The 19762-nt window shown below is 41.5% G+C and overlaps 1 protein-coding gene across 1 annotated transcript in view; it reads right to left on the reverse strand.

Annotated features, from left to right (window-relative positions):
• Window positions 1-2096: 2096 nt before the first annotated feature.
• Window positions 2097-19762, reverse strand: part of LOC125487896 — a 120314-nt gene continuing 102648 nt past the window's right edge. The window contains exons 10-13 of the mRNA XM_048620493.1: window positions 13380-13475; window positions 11366-11461; window positions 8340-8425; window positions 2097-2499 (exon numbers count right to left, since the gene is read on the reverse strand). Coding sequence (XP_048476450.1) covers window positions 2407-2499; window positions 8340-8425; window positions 11366-11461; window positions 13380-13475 — 371 coding nt within the window. The 3' untranslated portion in view covers window positions 2097-2406. The remainder of the gene's footprint in view (window positions 2500-8339; window positions 8426-11365; window positions 11462-13379; window positions 13476-19762) is intronic.

A 19762-nucleotide genomic window follows, 5' to 3' on the forward strand; every position in this document is an offset into this window, starting at 1 on the left:
TGTGCCCCCTAGTCTTGAAATCCCCCATCCTAGGGAAAAGAGAACTACCATTAACTCTATCTATACCCCTTATTATTTTATAAACTTCCAAGGTTGCCTCTCAACCTCCTATGATCCACTGAAAAACTCCCAGCCTCTCCAGCCTTTCATTATAACTCAAACCTTCCATACCCAGCAACATCCTGGTAAATCTCTTCTGAACCTCTCCAGTTTGGTAATATTCTTCTTGTAACTGGGCGCCCAGAACTGTTCACAGTATTCCAGAGGGGGCCTCACTAATGTCCTGTACAACCTCAACATGACTTCCCAACTCCAATACTTAAAGGACTAAGCAATGAAGGCAAACATACCAAATGCCTTTTCAACCACTCTGTCTATATGTGATGGAAACGTCAAAGTGCAGTGTGGAATGGGCTGCATGTCACCTATTGAATTCAGTTATTTTTAAGAGTTGTATTTATTGACCAGCATGTTTTTAGAGAAGCACCATGCTGCCAATCTGCCAAAGGACAACAATTTGCAGTCATGTCACATCTGGCATATCCTCTCATCTTTCAGTTTACAGTCTGCCATCCTTATGGGAAAAGAAGAGGCACTGCATGAGCAATTGATATAACTATTCCAACAAATCTAATAATTTCTAAATACAACAACAAAATCCAGGTTACTAAGGTTTAGATTTATTGAGCAGCTATCTGAAGCTATCCCACATAAGCACAAAATTTAAAAAAATGATTTTCTGTGCGTCCTTACAGTGCAAGCTCTGTGCTTGAGATTCAGACCATGAGATCCTTGCATTTGGAATCCTCATTACAGCCTGCTAATTCACCAATACCTTTCTGAGCTAAATCTTTCCTTATACAAAACTGCATTAAATGAGGTTTATCTTTGTGCCTTGTGTACTTTTGCATTCTTACTTGATAGATTCATTGCCATTGAATTAGATGTATATCGATTGTTTAGAGTGAAGGCTTCAACATCTAACGTTTGGCTTCTTCAGGAATGGAACTCAGTCTAGGGAAGCTCTCACTGAACATAGAACAGTACAGCGCAGGAACAGGCCCTTCAGCCCACCACATCTGTGCCGACCCTGATGCTATTCTAAACAAATCCCATCTACCTACACATGGTCCATAACCCTCTACATTCTGCTTGTTCATTGTCTGGACAGGTCCTTTAACAATAAGGTGAGTTATTTAAGAATATTCTGTCTTATTTCCCCTACATCAAAAATAACATCCATTTATGTGAAACATTTGTTTTAGCAAAATTTCATACCTCTTCATAGGAATGAGTCAAGTATTATCAGTCGTGATAGTTTAGAAATTGGATTGGTGAATCGAAAATTATGATGAATTGCCTCAGATTTGATGAAAGAGATAGTTTTATGAAATGGGAAAGAAGTGGAGAAGTTTAGAAACAAAAAGAAAGTAGGTCCCAGGCACCCGGTAGCCAATGTTTAAATTCAAAAATGTCGAAATAGGAAAGATTATAGAGATACGAAGGACATGGAGTTTTGCAAACAAGGATGAGGTTTACAAAATTGACAGTCGAATGATATTATGCAGGTGGAAGTGGGCAGGTCTCAGTATTGGTGTATGTGTGTGTGACAGCTTCAAACTGCTGCAGGGATGGAGACGAGTATCACAGAATTGATAATATATCAGAGAGCAAAGGCAAATACTTGAAAAGTCTCAATATTGGGGAATACTGGATGTTAGAGAATAGCTTGATAGATCAGTATCAGGACAAAAGAATGTGACATGATGGTTAGATAGAGCAGAGTGCATCCAGCTTTGGACTCAGGATTTTGTTGTAATTCACTTCCTTTGTAATTGTCTATCATTTCTTTCTTGTAACTACTATTCTACCAAATGAATCATATTGTTATGAGTATTTAAAGTTGGCAAAGATCTGCAGCTCAGGTTGTGGGTGAGGTTGTTGAGTATATTCTTAGTTCTGTAAATTCCATCTTCAAATAATACCCCAATTTTATAGAAACACCCTTTCAAAGATGATATGTCCTTGTTATCTGTGATAACAGTTTTCTGAATGTAGGGAACTGAAATTCTGTAATGAAGTTCTCTCATTAATTTATAGAGCACTTAATCCTGACAAGGGCTAGAATTGTAATGTCAATCTGGTTTCAGCTAACAAGAAGTCATTACTTATACAGGGATTTTAAAATGAAATAAAAATGCATTAAGCTTATACACATTTGCTGAATTAAGGACAATTAATAGCATTATAACATGAATACATTTCTAGTTAGAGATTAACTCTCTGCCAACAGTTCTCTTGTGTTGAAAAATGTGCAGATGACAGCAAATCATTGTGGAACAAAACTTTAAGATGTACGACAACTGAGTTACAGGTATCTGGTACTCATGAACATATTTATTGCTTTCAGGCTTCCAGATAATTGACAGCCCAGCAACGAACATCTTCCAGTTCCAATTCAGTCTCTGTACCTGCCTGTTCATTGACCATCCTTTGCACCTAGATCTCAAACAGAGGAGAGGATGAGTGTTGCATCACAACTACATGGAAATACAAAAGAGTTAAGGCCCAAAAAGAGGTAATCAGCCCACCTTTGTCATGAACCTTTTATTATTCAGATTCTACCAAGGTGCGATTCAAACCCTGGCCTCCAGAGCACTAGCTCAGTCTTTGAATTACTAATTTAGTGACAATAGGCCACTGTTGAGATAAAAGAACTAGATGGCACAGCTTCCACAATTGGTTCATTCATGAAATTGTTGCTGTATGATCCTGGTGGTCTGTATCGTTTTTATCCTTGGTAGACATTTTCTAATTGACCTGTTCAAGGTCAGTAAAACAGTGTCACCTGCCCTGATAGTCTCTATTCCCTACTCCCTTAGTCATCGCTGCAGACATAGGATCGGCCTTTTTGAGCGTGACCCATGGAAAGCGACTGTCTCAGATGAAGTCCCTCGCTGTGGGACTCAGATCCTGTACGTACCAGCTGGCGGGAGTATTCACTGACATCTTTAACCTTTCCTTACTACGATCTGAAGTCCCCATCTGCTTCAAGATGATCACCATCGTCCCAGTCTCAAAGAAACTTCATGCAGAGTGCCTCAATGACTACTGCCCAGTGGCTCTGACCTCCATAATTAGGAAGTGCTTTGAGAGGTTAGTCATGGCTCATGTCAACTCTTGCCTCCCAGCCTGCTTTGATTCCTTGCACTTTGGCTACCATCACAGCAGTTGCCATCCTCTTTTCCAGCATTTGGTCTTGCATGCTTTGACTTCGTAAGTGCACATCTAAATACTTCTGAAATGTTATGAGGGTTTCTGTCCCTACCACCCTTCCAGATTTCCACCATCCTGGCTGAAAACAAATTTCCCTAAATCCCTCAAAACCTCCTGCATCTTACCTTAAATATCACTGCTCATAATTTTACACATCTCAAACATCTCCTCACGTAGTCTGAGATAGTAAGAACTACTGATGCTGGAGTCTGAGATAACACAGTCTGGACCTGGAGGAACACAGCAGCCAGGCAGTATTAGAGGAGTTGGAAAGCTGATGTTTCGGGTTGGGACTCTTCTTCAGAAAATTCTCCCTGTGTCTGCGTGGGTTTCCTCCAGGTGCTCTGGTTTCCTCCCACAGTCCAAAGATGTGCAGGCTAGGTGGATTGGCCATACTAAATTGCCTGTAGTGTTCAGGGGTGTGTGGATTATAGGGGGATGGGTCTGGGTGGGATGCTCCAAGGGTTGGTGTGGACTTGTTGGGCCGAAGGGCCTGTTTCCACACATGAAGGGATTCTATGAACTCGAAACGTCAGCTTTCCTGATCCTCTGATGCTGCCTGGCCTGCTGCGTTCTTCCAGCTCCACACTGTGTTATCCTCACTCAGTCTTCTCTTCTTCAAGAAAAACAACAGTCATTCTTGGTAACTAAAACTCTCCAGCCAAGGCAACATTCTGGTAGGTAAAATCCGAAAGAACTGCAGATGCTGTAAATCAGGAACAAAAACAAAATTGCTGGAGAGGCTCAGCAGGTCTGGCAACATTTGTGAAGGAAAAAACAGAGTTAACAGAGAACAGAGGAAGGGTCACCGGACCCGAAACGTTAACTCTGTTTTTACCTTCACAGATGCTGTCAGACCTGCTGAGCCTCTCCAGCAATTTTGTTTTTGTTCCTAACATTCTGGTAAATCTCTTCTGCACACTCTACAGTGTTATCACATCTCTCCTATAACATGAATTCCAGAACTGCACACACTAGTTGGATATCTCTTTCAGGAGCTGCTACAGACATGATGGGTCAAATGTCTTCCTTCTGTATAATAAAATTCTATGATTCTATGGTCTGAACGAAAACACACATTTTTTCTTGCCTTAATTTCTCGCTCTGTTGTCACTCTGGGAAGTCTGGAATTGTTTGCCTTACCTTTCCCAGTTGAGGTAATATACTTCGAATGTACAGATCCATCTCCTTTTAGAAGATAGCCCGCTATTTAGTTACGTAATTTTCCAATCAGCCTCTCAATCCTGTCAATCCTGCCAGGCTCCATTTTTGCCCCATTGAAATCAGCTTTTACACCAATTGAGTTTTCTTATTCTCTAAACAGCAGTTGATATGAAGGGGAGTAATCAAATATGAAATCAGGGTATCATGATGTTGTTGACTTGCTCGCTGAGCTGGCTTGTTTTTGTTCAGATGTTTCATCACCGTGCTAGGTGACATCATCAATGCAGCCTCCGACGAAGCAACATTATTCTACTCTGCTTGGAATTTGTACTGTCTGGTCTGTTATAGGGAGTGGTATTATTTCCAGTGTTGATCTGTATGGGTTTGTATATGGGGTCCAATTCTATGTGTTTGTTAATTGCATTACAGGTGGAGAACCAAGCCTCGAGGAATTCCCGTGCATGTCAAAATTTGGCTTCGGCCACTATGGTTACCTTGACCCAGTTAAACTGATGGCCTTCATTTTCTGAGTGTACCGATATTAAGGAGAGTTCATCCTGCCATTTTGCTGTTCATGTACTCCGATGGTTAGTTTCCTTCCTGTCTATCTGATGTAATATTTGTGGCAGTCGTTGCATGGTATTTTGTAAACCATGTTGGTTCTGCATGTTGTGGGAATGGGGTCTTTAATCCTGTGAGCGTTTGTCGTAGAGCGGCTGTGGGCTTGTGTGTTACCATAATCCCTAGTGGTCTTAGGAGTCTTGTTGTCAGTTCCGATATGTTCTTGATGTAGGGCAGTGAGGAGAGTGTGTTAGGGCATACGGTGTCCTCCTGTTGTTGTCTGTTTAGTCTGTATCTGTGGATCAAGTTGCGGGGCTATCCATTCATAGCGAAGATTTTGGATAGGTGCTCTTTCCTGCGTTGTTCTGGAGTGTTGTCGTGTGTCCTAGTCCATTTAAATAATGTCCAAATGCAGCTTTGTTTGTGGACGTTGGGGTGGTTGCTGTGGAAGTTGAGGATTTGATCAGTGTGGGTTACTTTTCTGTATACTGAGGTTTGGAACTCCCCGTTGGTCATATGCTCAACTTTAACATCCAAAAATGGAAGTTGATTGTTGTTTCCTTCTTCCGTTGTGAATTTAATCTCTGCGAATATGCTGTTGATGAGGTGGTGGATCTCTTCTAAATTGTTGCATCATCTGCAGATGCCTACTAAACAGACAACAACGGAAGGACACAGTATGCTTTAACATACTGGCCACACTGCCCTACATCAAGAACATATCGGAATGGACAAGACTCCTAAGACCACTAGGAATCATGGTAGCACACAAGCCCACAGCCACTCTATGGCAAACACAATCACAAGGATTAAAGACCTCATTCCCACAACATGCAGAAACAATGTGGTTTACAAAATACCATGCAACGACTGCCACAAACATTACAGACAGGAAGGAAACTGGCCATCAGAATACATGAAGATCGTCTAGCAGCAAAACAACATGACGAACTCTCCTTAATATTGTACACTCAGACAATGAAGACCATCAGTTTAACTGGGACAAGGTAATCATAGTGGCCCAAGTCAAACAGAGACATGCACAGAAATTCCTAGAGGCTTGGTTCTCCACTCGTGATGCAATCAACAAACATATAGAATTGGACTCCAAATACAAACCCATACAGATCAAAACCACTACTCAACATAATGGACCAGACAGTATAAATTCCAAGCAGAGTAGAATAATATTGCTTCATCGGAGGCTCCACTGATGATGTCACCTAGGATGGTCTGAACGAAAACAAGCCAGCTCGGTGAGCAAGTCAACAACCTCACCCACAACCCGAGCTACAGATCTTTGCCAAAACTTTAATCAGGGAATCAAGCAATGAGGGTATAAATGTAATCATGGGTGACTTGAATTTACATTTAGATTGACAAATCAAACTGATGATGCTATTGGCAAGGAGGATTCCTTGGATTAAAAAAAAACTGCGGATGCTGGAACTCAGAAACCACAACAGAAATTGCCAGGATAGCTCAGCAGGTCTCGCAACATCTGTAGAGAGAAAGCAGAGTTAATGTTTTGAGTCCAGTGAAGAAGAAAAAGGACCAAAATGTTATCTCTGCTTTTTCTCCACTGATGCTACTGGACCAGCTGAGTTTTTCTCACAATTTCTGTTGTTGTTTAGGATTTCCTTGAGACTGTATGACATTTTTTTAGACCAATAGATTGATTAACAAAGCAGGCAAGAGTGGGTACTGCGCAATAAGAAAGGAATGATGAACAAACGTGTTGTGTGGTATCTTTGAGGAAGAGTGAACATTAAATGAGTGAAGTAGTTAAATCTGAAACAAGGATCCTGAATCAAAAACAAAGGGAACGATGAATATATAGTTGTGAATTGCAAGGATGGCTTAGGGAACATTACTAAAGTGTTTGATGGTAAATGGGCAATGATTCATATTCAGAATTTAGCAAAAGAGGACAAAAAGTTTTGTCTGGAGGGAGAAAATAGAGAATGAGAGTAAAATTGCGCAGAAAAGCATAGACATTGAGCTTCTACAAATATAAAGAACAAAGAACAACACAGCACAGGAACAGGCCCTTCAGCCCACCAAGCCTGCGCTGATGCATTTTGCCCTTTCATGTTAAAATTGTCTTCATTTATAGGATCCATATCCCTCTATTCTCTTCCTATAGATGTATTTGTTCAGGTGCTTCTTGAATGCTGCTATTGTGTCTGCTTCCACCACCTCCTCTGGCAGTGCATTCCAGGCACTCACAACCCTTGTGTGAAAAACTTGCCTTGCGCATCTCTTTCAAACTTCCCCCTCGCACCTTTAACCTGTGTTCCCTAGTAATTGAGCCCTCCACCCTGGGGAAAAAAGCTTCATGCTACCACTCTATCCATGACATTCACAATCTTATGAACTTCTATCAGGTCACCCCTCAACCTCCTGCATTCCAGTGAAAACAAACTCAGTCTATCCGATCTTTCTTCATAGCTAAAATCACCCCCAGACCAGGCAACATCCTGGTAAAACTTTTCTGTACCCTCTCCAAAGCATCCACATCCTTCAGGTGGTGTGGTGACCAGAACCGTATGCAATATTTGAAGTGTGGCCTAACTGAATTTCCATTAAGATGCAGCATAACTTGTCTATCGTTATACTCAATGCCCCTTCCAATGAAGGCAAGAATGTCAGAAGCCTTTTTACTACCTTATCTACCTGCACTGCCACGTTCTGTGATCTGTGGACCTGCACAATCCGATCTCTCCATATATCAATACTCCTAAGGGTTTTACCATTCACTGCATAATTTCCATCTGTACTTGACCTTCCAAAATGCATTCCCTCACTTGTCCAGATTAAACTCCATCTGCCATTTTTCTGCATGCCTCCAACTGATCTATATTCTCTGACCATCCTCCTCACTATCCACAACTCCACCAATCTTTGTATCTCTGCAAACTTACTAATTAGACCAGCTATGTTTTACTCCAAATCACTTATGCAGATATGTGAAGAGAAAAGGATTGTCAATGACAAATGTCGGTCCTTTGAGTCAGAAACTGGGGACATTATAATCAGGAACAAAGACATGGCAGAAATGTCTCTCAGAAAAGTTAGGCAACCAAGGGTCTAGAAAGAGGGTGGAAAAGAAGGAAATCAATATTCGTAAAAAAAATTATACTGGGGAAATTAATGGGGTTATAGACTGTCAGTCTCCTCAGGGCCTGATACATTCCAGAGTAATAAAGGAATTGGCCCTGCAAATATTCAATTCATTGGTTGTCATCTTCCAAACTTGTGAAATTAGTAAATGCAGATAATCAGAAGGATGACCTAGGGTCTGCTGTGATTAGCCTTAATTCAATGCTATCTCTCACCGTCGCGTTAGCAATTCTCTTTGCTGTATCTTCTTCAAGGTCCACCTTGGAAATGATCGTCACATTAATCCAAGTGTATTGAATATCTAAACACAAAAGTCACAACATGAAGAGGTCAAAAACACCCAGAGTTAGCACAGGACGGTATGTTTCAATTTAATACCTGGACACATCTAATACATGCACCTTTGCATATTTTATAATGTTATTTTTCTTCCATCTTCTCCACATATGCATTATAATCCTCTATATCTCAGCTTCATTTTATCTACCCCCCCATTATAAAACCTTTATTGATTCATGTATTCTCTTCTTCTGTTCTTCCTTGTTTTCCCCTTCTCAATTGTTTTAAATCCTTACATTATAATTTCTCACTCCACTTTTATCCATCAGAATCAGGCAGAAAGTACAGCAGGGTACAGGGATACAATGATAAATACCAAAATTAGACAAATGGGGCAGCATGGTGGCTCAGTGGATAGCGCTGCTGCCTCACAGCGCCAGGGACCTGGGTTCAATTCCACCCTCGGGCGACTGTCTGTGTGGAGTTTTCACATTCTCCCTACATCTGTGCGGGTTTCCTTCGGGTGCTCTGGTTTCCTCCCACAGTCCAAAGATGTGCAGGCTAGGTGGACTGGCCATGCTAAATTGTCTGTAGTGTTCAGGGATGTGTAGATTAGGTGGGTTATAGGCGGATGGGTCTGGGTGGGATGCTCTGAGGGTCGGTGTGGACTTGTTGGGCTGAAGGGCCTGTTTCCACACTGTACGGATTCTATGATAGATAGAGATAAAGACAGGGACAGATAAAGAGAAAATGAGAGGAAGAATGAAATAGGGACTGACAGAGAAGATGAGATAGCAGGGTGAAGGAGAATGTCAGTAATCAAATGAAATAATGTCAAAGCAAAGAGGGAAACAGACAGATAGAGGGAGACAAGTATTATAAAGACGTAGAAGGAAAGAGGAGTACAGCGACAGGGAATCATTTTAGAGAGCAAGAAAAAAACTGAGAAATGGAGAGACATGTACAGCAACAGTCATAAACAGAGACCAGTTGGTTAAAAAATAAACTGGAAAGGATATGGAAGCCATGTACAAATAGAAGAAATAAGTTTGAAGTACAAATAGAGGAAATAAGTTTGAAGTACAAACCTTCTAACCCAATCACTTCATATGCACTGGTCACAGGTAACTGGAAAATAAACTTGAAAAGGTATTGACTAGTCTGTTGCGAATTAAATTTAATAATACACTGGGATTGTTTGGCTGAGCAAGTGGTGGCATCATGGGATTGTCTTGGGAGCCTGGGGAGGGAGGTGGGTTTGAATCTGGCCCAAGGGCTAGAAGTAATTAACAAATTAACTGTGTGACATACAGCTCTAGACTGGAGTAGTTCTTCGGAAGGTGAAAGCTGAGGTAAGGTTTGAGCAAATACATGAGGGATGTCAAAAGAGTTGTGAAAAAGAAACTATTTGTAAAGAGTTAAGAACCAAAGGATACAGTCATAAAATGTTTTGCAAAAGATGAAATTGTGACATGAGAAATATTCTTTTGCATAGTGCCTAGGGTCTGGACTACACTGACTGCGTGGAGGCAGTTTTGATTGCTGTATTTAAGAGGGTGTCAGGTAATTATTAGAATGAAAACACTATACCCTGTTATGGGGAAAAGTCTGAGGATTGGCATCATGTCAGAATGAACAAAAAAATGGTGCAAACAAGATGAGCCAACGGTCTTCTTCACCATGACAATTCTGTGAACTTAAAAGTCAGGAGGAAGACAAATAACTGGACAGACTGGGAGCTATAGATGTTCCTGCAAGAATAACAACTACACATCTGTTTCAAGAGAGACAACTGCAGCTTTGTTTTACATGAGGAAAAGTAAAGATTTAGTTTAGCTGTTTCCCTTAAAATGGCTACAGCTCTTACCATCTTCAGAACTGATCTGAGAGTCAGGCATTTGCTCTAGTGTGGACGGAGATCCAAGTGATTCCAACTTAGCATCAGAGTCTGACAGGATCAAAAAAAATTCGCAAGTATACAAGAATTAGGATAATTGACCAATTAACCAATCCATACGAAAACCACTCACATCCTGGTTGATCTGTTAGCTCACATTCAATCAATATGGACATCCATTTGTAAGAGGTGCATCAACTTATTGCAAATCATTTACATTTTTAACAGGAAAATCCAACATGTTAGAAGTAAGCAAATTCTCAAGTTGATCAGCAAAAATTAAACATCAATCAGGACGTGGAAGAATAGCAAGAAACTATAACAACAATGGATGAATATAGCACACATATAACAATAAAGAGATGGGATAGTGGTATGGTGCCCATATCTTCAACCTGGAAAACACAGCATCAACTCCTATCTACTGCAGAAATGTACGCTAACACATTTGAAAAGGTTGGTTAAAAAGAAAAGAAAAAAAGTAAAGCAAGCTAGAATGAAGTGAGAAAGAGCAAGAGGGAAAAAAATAATCAAAATCTCTTTATTGATTACAATTACTCCGTTCATTCAAGATATTACACATCATCAGTAACCCATCTCTATATTGTTATATGTGTGCTATATTCATCCATTGTTGTTATAGTTTCTTGCTATGAATTGGTACGAATTGGTTAATTGGTCAATTATCCTAATTCTTGTATACTTGCAAATTTTTTTTGATCCTGTCAGACTCTGACGCTAAGTTGGAATCAATTGGATCTCCGTCCACACTAGAGCAAACGCCTGACTCTCAGATCAGTTCTGAAGATGGTAAGAGCTGTAGCCATTTTAAGGGAAACAGCTAAACTAAATCTTTACTTTTCCTCATGTAAAACAAAGCTGCAGTCATTGAACAATTATTTCGTCACTCCCGCAATTTATTGCATTGAGGAATCATTACTCAATAATTCAAACTCATTCCATAAATAACCTTTCCAGTCAGTCACTACTTCTCAGCCATGTTGTTAACTGTCTACCATTACTCACAGTTAGTGAATTTAATAAATGAATCCATTGGACGTATACCTGAGGTTTTAGTTCCTGTGGGCAAAAGTGATGACTGCTCAAAAGATTGCCAGGTTGATTGTTCCTCAGGCAAATGAGTTGGTGCTGACTCTGGGCCTGAATTGAAGTAGAAACACAGAAGAGACATTTTAGAGTAGAGATCAACACAACTCGTTAAGTATCTGCTTCAGGAAATATTAAAAATCATTCTATATTTTTGTAAATTCTCTCGTGGCACGTGGGCAGTGCTGGCTGAACCAGCTTTTGTTGCCCATCCTTTGTTGCCTATGAGAAGGTGATGGTTGCTGTCTTCTTGAACCGCTGATGTCATTGTGCTCTACCACTTGGAATCAAGGAAAGCAATCCCACTCTGCCTCAATGGACTGTATCCTAGCACTAAATTTAACACCTGTAAATCACTACATTCCCCATCTTTCAGTCATTGCAACTCTCACATTCCTCTGATCACTCTTCTCAGCTATTACACGGCATTTTTCTCAAAGTCGATATCTCACTTTTCTGAGCGACTAAGTTGCATTTTCTGAGTCATTACCACCCTCTATTTTGATGGACCAGACCAAAACCTCTCAAAATAGATTAAGAAGATAGCCTAGACCCTAACGTTTTCTTATTTTCAAGACAAGTGCCAGGTGTTCCATTTTGCATGCAATTTGATTAGTCAAAATACCAGTCTTGATGCAAAACACACTTCATTCATATACTATATTTAAATTACAACAAAAGAAAGGAGGAATTGGGATGACTTAACTGCTGGAAAACTTGACAGAATAATAAATTATTTAACTGCTAAACAGTAACTATTCTAATATACTAACATCTCAGAAACACATACTTAGCACAGGCAAATTCAGTAAAATTGATTGTCTCACATGCAATTCTCCAGTCCAGGAGGAAAAATGTTAAGAGAAAACTCAGACAGACAGTAGTGGGGAGATGTGTGCTGCAGCTTCAAACCTCAGCTTCAAGGCCCCAGCAACGGCGACTGAAAAACTCAAACTGAATATTCGGTTCTCTTGCTGCCTTTAACATTCCAACTTTGAAAATAAACCTCAAGGCCTCACGAGCTGTTTATTGTATTTAAATAGACAGGGTTTCAACTCTGTCTTTCAACCTCTCTTCAAAGAAAGGACAGGACAAATTACACCTCTTGTGTTATAGTATTGCCACAACTTCCCTTCCCATCTTGAAAAATGAACCAATAACATACATAGAATAACACAAAAGGGTTTAAAAAATGGAGCTAATTCTGTTAGTACAGTACAATAGATATACATTGCATTGACTATAAGAATGCAAACATTCACTATTACAGTCCATTACAGCCTTTTCTGGTCTTGTTACCGAATGCCTCCGTCTTCTTTCATTAAAGTCACGATAACGCATTGGCGTTTATGTGCTGTCATCCTGCCATGTGTATAATTTCCAAATTGAATGGCTGCAATTATAAGCTCCGTCTGAACAGTCTGTAATTTTCATCCTTAAATTCTCCCAAAATATTTAAGGGGCTATGATCAGTATATACAATTGTCCCAAACCCATTACTGGCAACACGAATGTTGAAATGTTAGTTTCCTTCTATATCCTCGAATATTTCTGCTGATGATTGTTCAATTGTCTGCAAAAAAACTACCCAAAGGTCTTTCTTCCCCTCATCATTTTCTTGCAAGAGTGCAGCACCGACACTCACATCACTTGCATCGATAGCCACCTTGAATGGCTTTGCACATTAGGGCTGGCTAACACTGGGCTTATGGCGTTCAGGCTGTGAAATGCCTTCTGACACAACTCTGTGCAGTGTCATTTTCTGCACTTCTCCAAACAAGTGACTCAGTTGAGAAACCACACTGCTGAAACACTCCTTTATTTCATTGCATCAAGGAATCATTACTCAATAATTCCAACTCTTTCAATAACTAACCATTCTAGTCAGTCACTCCAGCCCCTACCTCTTGTTGACCGTGTACCATTACTCACAGATATTGAATTTAATAAATGAATCCAATTCGACGTATACCTGAGGTTGCAGTTCCTGTGGGCATAAGTGACGACTGCTCAAAAGTTTGCCAGGTTGATTGTTCCTCGGGCAAATGAGTTGGTGCTGAGTCTGGATCTAAAGTAAAAGTGAAACACAGAAGAGAAATATTTTAGAGTTGACACCAACTCAACTGGTTAAATGCCTGGTTCAGGAAATATCAATCTTTTTTTTTTATTTTCTTGTCGGACATGGGCCGTGCTGTTTGTACCGGCTTTTATTGCCCATCCTTGGTTGCCTTTGAGAATCTGGTGGTGAACTGCCTTCTTGAACCACTGATGTTATTGTGCTGTACCACTCAAAATCAGGGAAAGACATCCACTCTGCCTCAATGGACTGCTTGCTAGCACTGCATTGAATATCTTCAAGTCATTACATTCCCTGCCTTTCAGACCCTGAAACTCACACAATCCTGCCATCACTCTTCTCAGCTATTCTACCACATTCCTCTCAAAGTCTATTTCCCACTTCTCTCAGGGACTAAGTTACATTTTCTGAGTCACTATCAAGCTCTATCCACGGACATTTTGCTTATTCAACGTTTCCTGTGCAATTCCGTCAATACCACACTTCCAGCAGTTAACTGGCCATGATACCCTTCTGTTGCTACATTTTATTTACTGCAGTGTGTATAATTTACCCTCGTCTGTCATTCCTGTGTATCACAATTGACATTACGCCCCTTAGTTACTATATCCAATCTTCCTAGTTAGTACATCCTAAAAACCAAAGTCAGGAAGTGTGTTCACTAGCAGCTTCTCTCAGACTCCATGGATCAGTTGGAGCAGCAGTTGGACTCACTGAAGAGCATACAGGAAGCAGAAAGTTTTATAGATGGGAGTTTCAGGGATGTCATTACTCTAAAGGTTCAGCCACATTGATAGGTGACAGCCTGGAAGGGCAGGCAGGCAGTGTGGGAGTACTCTTTGGCTATTCCCCACTTAAACAAGTCAACCATTTTCAGTACTATTCGGAGCGATGGCCTTTCAGGGAAAAGGAACAGCTGCAGTCCACCACCACTGACTCTGATGTATAGCAGGGAGGGTTGAAATGTAGGCGAGTTGCAGTGATAGGGGTCTCTGTAGTCGGAGACTCAGAAAAGTGTCCATATTAGCACAGACGTCATAAGCAATAAGAGACATGAGGTCCTGCAAAGGGAATTTAGGGACTTAGGTTGTAATCTTGGATTATATGTGCTAATGAGGCCAGAAATGGGAGCATAGTGCAGTTGAATGCGTGACTAAAGAATATAGAATAGAATAGAACATAATAGTAATTTATTGGCACTTGTAAGTTTAGAAAAAATACAGTGAACAGGCTTTAAATCACCATACACCAGCACTTATATTAATAACAGAAATTATATATAAAAAGTTAAAGACAAAGATTTCTGAAGAAGGGTCACGACCCGAAACGTCAGCTTTCCTGCTCCTCTGATGCTGCTTGGCCTGCTGTGTTCATCCAGCTCTACACCGTGTTATCTCAGATTCTCCAGCATCGGCAGTTCCTACTATCTCTAAAGACAAAGTCCATTTTGACTACGTTACGGCTCATGGGTTTCCAAAGTCAAGGAAAAGACAGGAACCACATTTTTCACCGCCGCAGAAATCTGACACCAAAGCCGCCAAATCTTGGGGCATTAGAATCCCAGGCCAGACTACCACATCACCAAAGACGCCACAGGAGCTGCCTCAAGGATCAGCCTCATCACTGAAGCAGACTCTCTCTGATCTGGCCTCAGGAGGCAAGTTAAATTGAAACAAGAGCAAGGGCATGTTCTTTGGGAACTGGGCCAACTGATTCTTTATCCCCTTCACTGTCAGGATAGATTACCTGAAGGTGCTGGGTATATGGTTCAGAGGGGCCAGAGCGTGCATAAAAATTTGGGAGGAGCGTGTCGCTGAAGTGAGGCAAGGGTATATGGGAGCACCTCTCCTTCTCCATTGTGGATAAACCTGGGTCATCGGGCATGAAGTACTGGCAATGCCCAGGCCAGTCATTTTGGCCAGAGACTTCAGCTGCATCATCGATGTGGTGGATGATTCAGAGGGGATGACAACAACCTGGAAACCACATCCTGATGGAAGCTGTGAAAGGTGCCAAATCTGCATGACACCTTCAGCACTCCTGCAGACAGAGTGCAGCATAGATACACCTGGTCACAGCCAGTTGGGTCTGCCCAGCTGAGGATAGATTTCCTGTTTGTGTCCAGGCATTCTTGGTCAGATCCACCGATGTGAAGCCGGTTTTCTTCTCCAACTGCTGCCTTTTGCTGGCTGACTGTAACCTACAGGACCATAAGCAAGGGAATGCGGAAGTTGAAAGTGAAATTGTGGACCCTAGAAAGCATTGAGGAACTCAAAAGGGATGAAAAATGTTGGAGAACCGCAAAACCCCTCTTTGAGTCTCTACTAGACCAATGGGAAACAGTCAAGAGGAATATCAAGAGGTTTCTCATCCTCAAAGGTGTTAAGAAGGGAAGAGAAATGGGGAAATCTATCCGAACTCCAGAAAAGTATGCAGAGCCTACTCCTGCTATAGACAATGGGGTTTGATGTGAAGGAGGATCTCCAGAAGGTGAAGAGCCAGCAAGTCTTGCTCTTTGGCTCAAAGGCCTCCAAGATAATCTTCCAGTCCAGGATCTGGTTGTGGAACAAGATGAGACATGCTCAGGTTTCTCCTTCCAGATGGTACACAGGGAGAGCTTAGTGATCAGCAGCCAGAATAAGATGGCTTGATGTCATCTCAGTGTGAAATTCTGAGGATCAACAAATCCTTTTATGTCAGACTGTATGACACAAAACCAATCGGCAGCATGGCCTCCCTACCAGAGATCTTAGGTTGCAGGACATTGGTGTTGGACCAGCTATTCTCCCTGCATGAGCTGAGTCAGGCCCTCAAGTGCCTTGAGAGGAATAAAACTCCCACATGTGACCACTTCCTTGCCAAGCTGTATTTAGCTCTGTTGGATCTGAATGGCCAGGATGTGTTGCATGTGTATGATAGCATACTTCAGACAGGCAGTGTGTGTGAATCCATGCGGAAAGGTATTATCACCTTTCTGGTGGACAGGAAGGAAATTAGAAATTGGCAACCACTCTCACTGCTGAAAGCAGAGTACAAAATTCTGTCCAAGGTCATTGCCAACCAGGTCAGGTTTGTTCAGGGATCAGTGATTCCCAATGACCAAACCTGTGCTGAACCAGGCAGAAAGATCTCTGAGAGCATCACTCTCCTCAGGGATTTAATTGTCTATTTCCAGAACAGAGGGGTGGAAGCCTGCCTTATCAGCCTATACCAGGAGAAGGCCTTTGACAGGATATTGCAAGCAACAGCAGAGATCTGCTCTCCAAAATGGCTGTTGGGTAAGGAATCCACAATTAGATCCAACTGCTCGACAACAACATCGTTACTGTCTCAATCAAAAATTGGGAATTAGAGGGCTTTCTGATCAGATCTGGTGTCAGGCGAGGTAGTCCTCACTTGCTCCTGCCTTATTTGTCTGCTGTGTGGAACCTTTTGCCAAGTCCATGAGGAAGAATTTGAGCCTGAAAGGAGTAACTATTCCTGGCAGCGAAGGCTTACAGGTCAAAGCATCCCTATACATGAATGATGTCATTGTTTTCTGTTTGGACCCACTGTCAGTGCTCAGACGTATGACCATTTGCGACCAGTTCTTTGGAAACTAGACCAAATGATCCTTCATCCCCTTTACCATCAGGACAGATTGTCTGAAGGTGGTGGGAATTTAGTTGGGAGGGGCCATGGTATTGTCAAAAACTTGGGAGGAGCATATTGCCAAGGTGAGGCAGAAGCTGGGCAGATGAGAACACCACTTCCTTTCTATTGTGGGTGAAAACCTGGCTATCAGGTGTAAAGTACTGTTGGTGTTACTGCATCTGGATCTGGCCCACTTGCTGAACCTGCAAAATTGCAGTCACTCAAGTTATCCTCCACTTCATCTCGAGATCAAAAATGGACCATGTCCACAGGAACACCATGTCTCAAGCTCTGAATAAGGCAGGGGGAAGATGTACTGGACATGGCTGTTGTGTGTGGTTGCATGATGCTGTGTGCAGACCATCGGTATGCAAACAAGCGTCACTACATACCTGTCCTCAGTGTTGCAAAGATTGGGTCAGAGTTTGATGCTGCAGAACTTTCCAAGCAGTCGGATTGTTCTATATCACTGTTCCTTGTGAAAAAATTTGCAAAAGGAAACCCTTTTACCACAAGTCAATCAGGGAGTGGGTCAGCACATAATTCCTCAAGACTCTGTGGGAAAAGGAAAAGGTGAATCAAGTCATCTGGTTCCCTGGGCAAACTCTTCAAGTCATTTGGCAGAATGCTTCATTGCCAGAACTTTCCAAGAAGCATTAAGACATAGTTTGCCTTGAGATGAAAAGGGCACTACCCATCTGATGCATTATGCACGTCTGGTCTCTACGCACCACCATACATTGTCCTTAAAGCGTTTTCACTGGTGGAGAGATTGTCACACATCTTCTTCAGGAATGTACCTTTGCAATGAAGGGCTGGAAACAGAATTAGTGGCTTTTGCCGAGATTCGTCCTGAGCAGCTCTGTGATGCAGGACTGTATGCTCTACAGTCTGTTCCCCGGGACTCACATCAAGGCAAACATCAACTGCACAAGGAGAACCATCAACTGATGAAAATGCTCTTTCATCTCCCTGAAATGTGTTGGTGTTCCAGCCTACCCAGTTGAACTTGACCAAATGTTGCAGATGGCACATTCCAAGGTCTAGGAGTATGTGCTAAGGGAAGCCCTAAAACCTGAGGGAAGATTGGTAGATATTGTTTACTTGGGCTTTAGAAAAGCTTTTGACAAGATTCCGTATGGTAGACTAACTGGTAAAGTTAGATCACATGGGATTCAGGGTAAGCTTGCCAATTGGATATAAAATTGGCTTAACAGCAGGAGACAGAGACTGATGGCGAAGAGTTGTTTTTCGGACAGGAGACCTGTAACCAACGCTGTTCCACAGAGATCAATGCTGAGTCCACTTTTGTTTGTCATTTATATAAAGGGTGTAGATGAGATTATGGAATTCATGGTTTGTAAATCTGTGAATGACACCAAAATTCATGGTACAGTGTACAGTGAAGTAGGTTATCTCAGATTACAAAAAGATCTTGATCAATTGGACCAATGAGCTGAAGAGTGGCAGATGGAGTTTAATTTGGATGAATGCAAGGTATTGCATTTTGGTAAAACAAACAAGTGCAGAACTTATACAATGAAAAATAGGGTCTTGTGCAGTGTTGCAGAACAGAAAGACATAGGGGTTCAGGTTCTTTATTCTTTGAAGTTTGCCTCACATACAGATAGGGTGGTTAAGGTGTTTAACACACTTGCCTTCATTGCTCAGACCCTTGAGTATAGGTGTTGGGGTGTTATGTTGAGGCTGTACAGGATGTTGATGAGCTCTCTTCTGGGGTACTGTATGCAGTTCTGGTCTTTGTCATAGGAAGGATATTATTAAGCTGGAGAGAGCACAGAAGAGATTTACTGGATGTTGCTGAGATTGGAAGGTTTGAGTTACAAGGAGAGGCTGGATAGGCTGAGACTTTTTACACTGGAGTATAGGACAGGAATTGTGACTCAAGAGAAAGTGAACATTTTAGCAAGCAGCCCTACCAGCTCTGCCTTGCCTTATTCAACAACACACATTACATTTTATCTGATCTGGAGATTTATCTACTTTTAAGCTTTCCAGAACACTCAGAACCTCCTTTCTGTAATTGCTAATTTCTTTAATTGTGTCACAGACATTCTCCCTGATTTTGAAATTTACATTGTCCCTTTCACTTGTGAACGCTGACACAAAGTATTCATTCAGAAGCCTACCTATATTCTCTGGCTCCAGGTACAAATTACCACCATGGTCCTTAATGGGCCCCGATGTTTCCATTGTACCCTTTTGCACTTAAGAATGTACCTGTTAAAATAACTTAGGACTTTTCTTTACTTCACCTGTCAATATCCTTTCATGTCCCTTTTTAGCTCTCCTACTCTACTCTTTTAAGTTTCCTCATGCACATTCTAAACCCCTTTAGGGCTTGTTCTGGTTTGAACTCTTGGTATTTGCCCTAATCCTCCTTTTCTCTTAATCTAATGCAGTATTTCCCTCGGTATCCACAGTTCACAGGATTTGATAGTCCCAATCTTTTTGTTTATTGGATCATGTTGGTACGGTGCTCTTCATATTTCCTTCTTGAATACATCCCACTATTCTGAGAGAGATTTAGTTGAAAGTATCTGCTCTCACTCCACTCTGGCCAAATTGCATCTGATCTGATCTTTACAAATGACTCCCCTTTGTTTCTGCATATTACTATCTAG

This window comes from Rhincodon typus, chromosome 46, assembly GCF_021869965.1.
Source record: "Rhincodon typus isolate 14 chromosome 46, sRhiTyp1.1, whole genome shotgun sequence".
Classification (NCBI taxonomy): Eukaryota; Metazoa; Chordata; class Chondrichthyes; order Orectolobiformes; family Rhincodontidae; genus Rhincodon; species Rhincodon typus.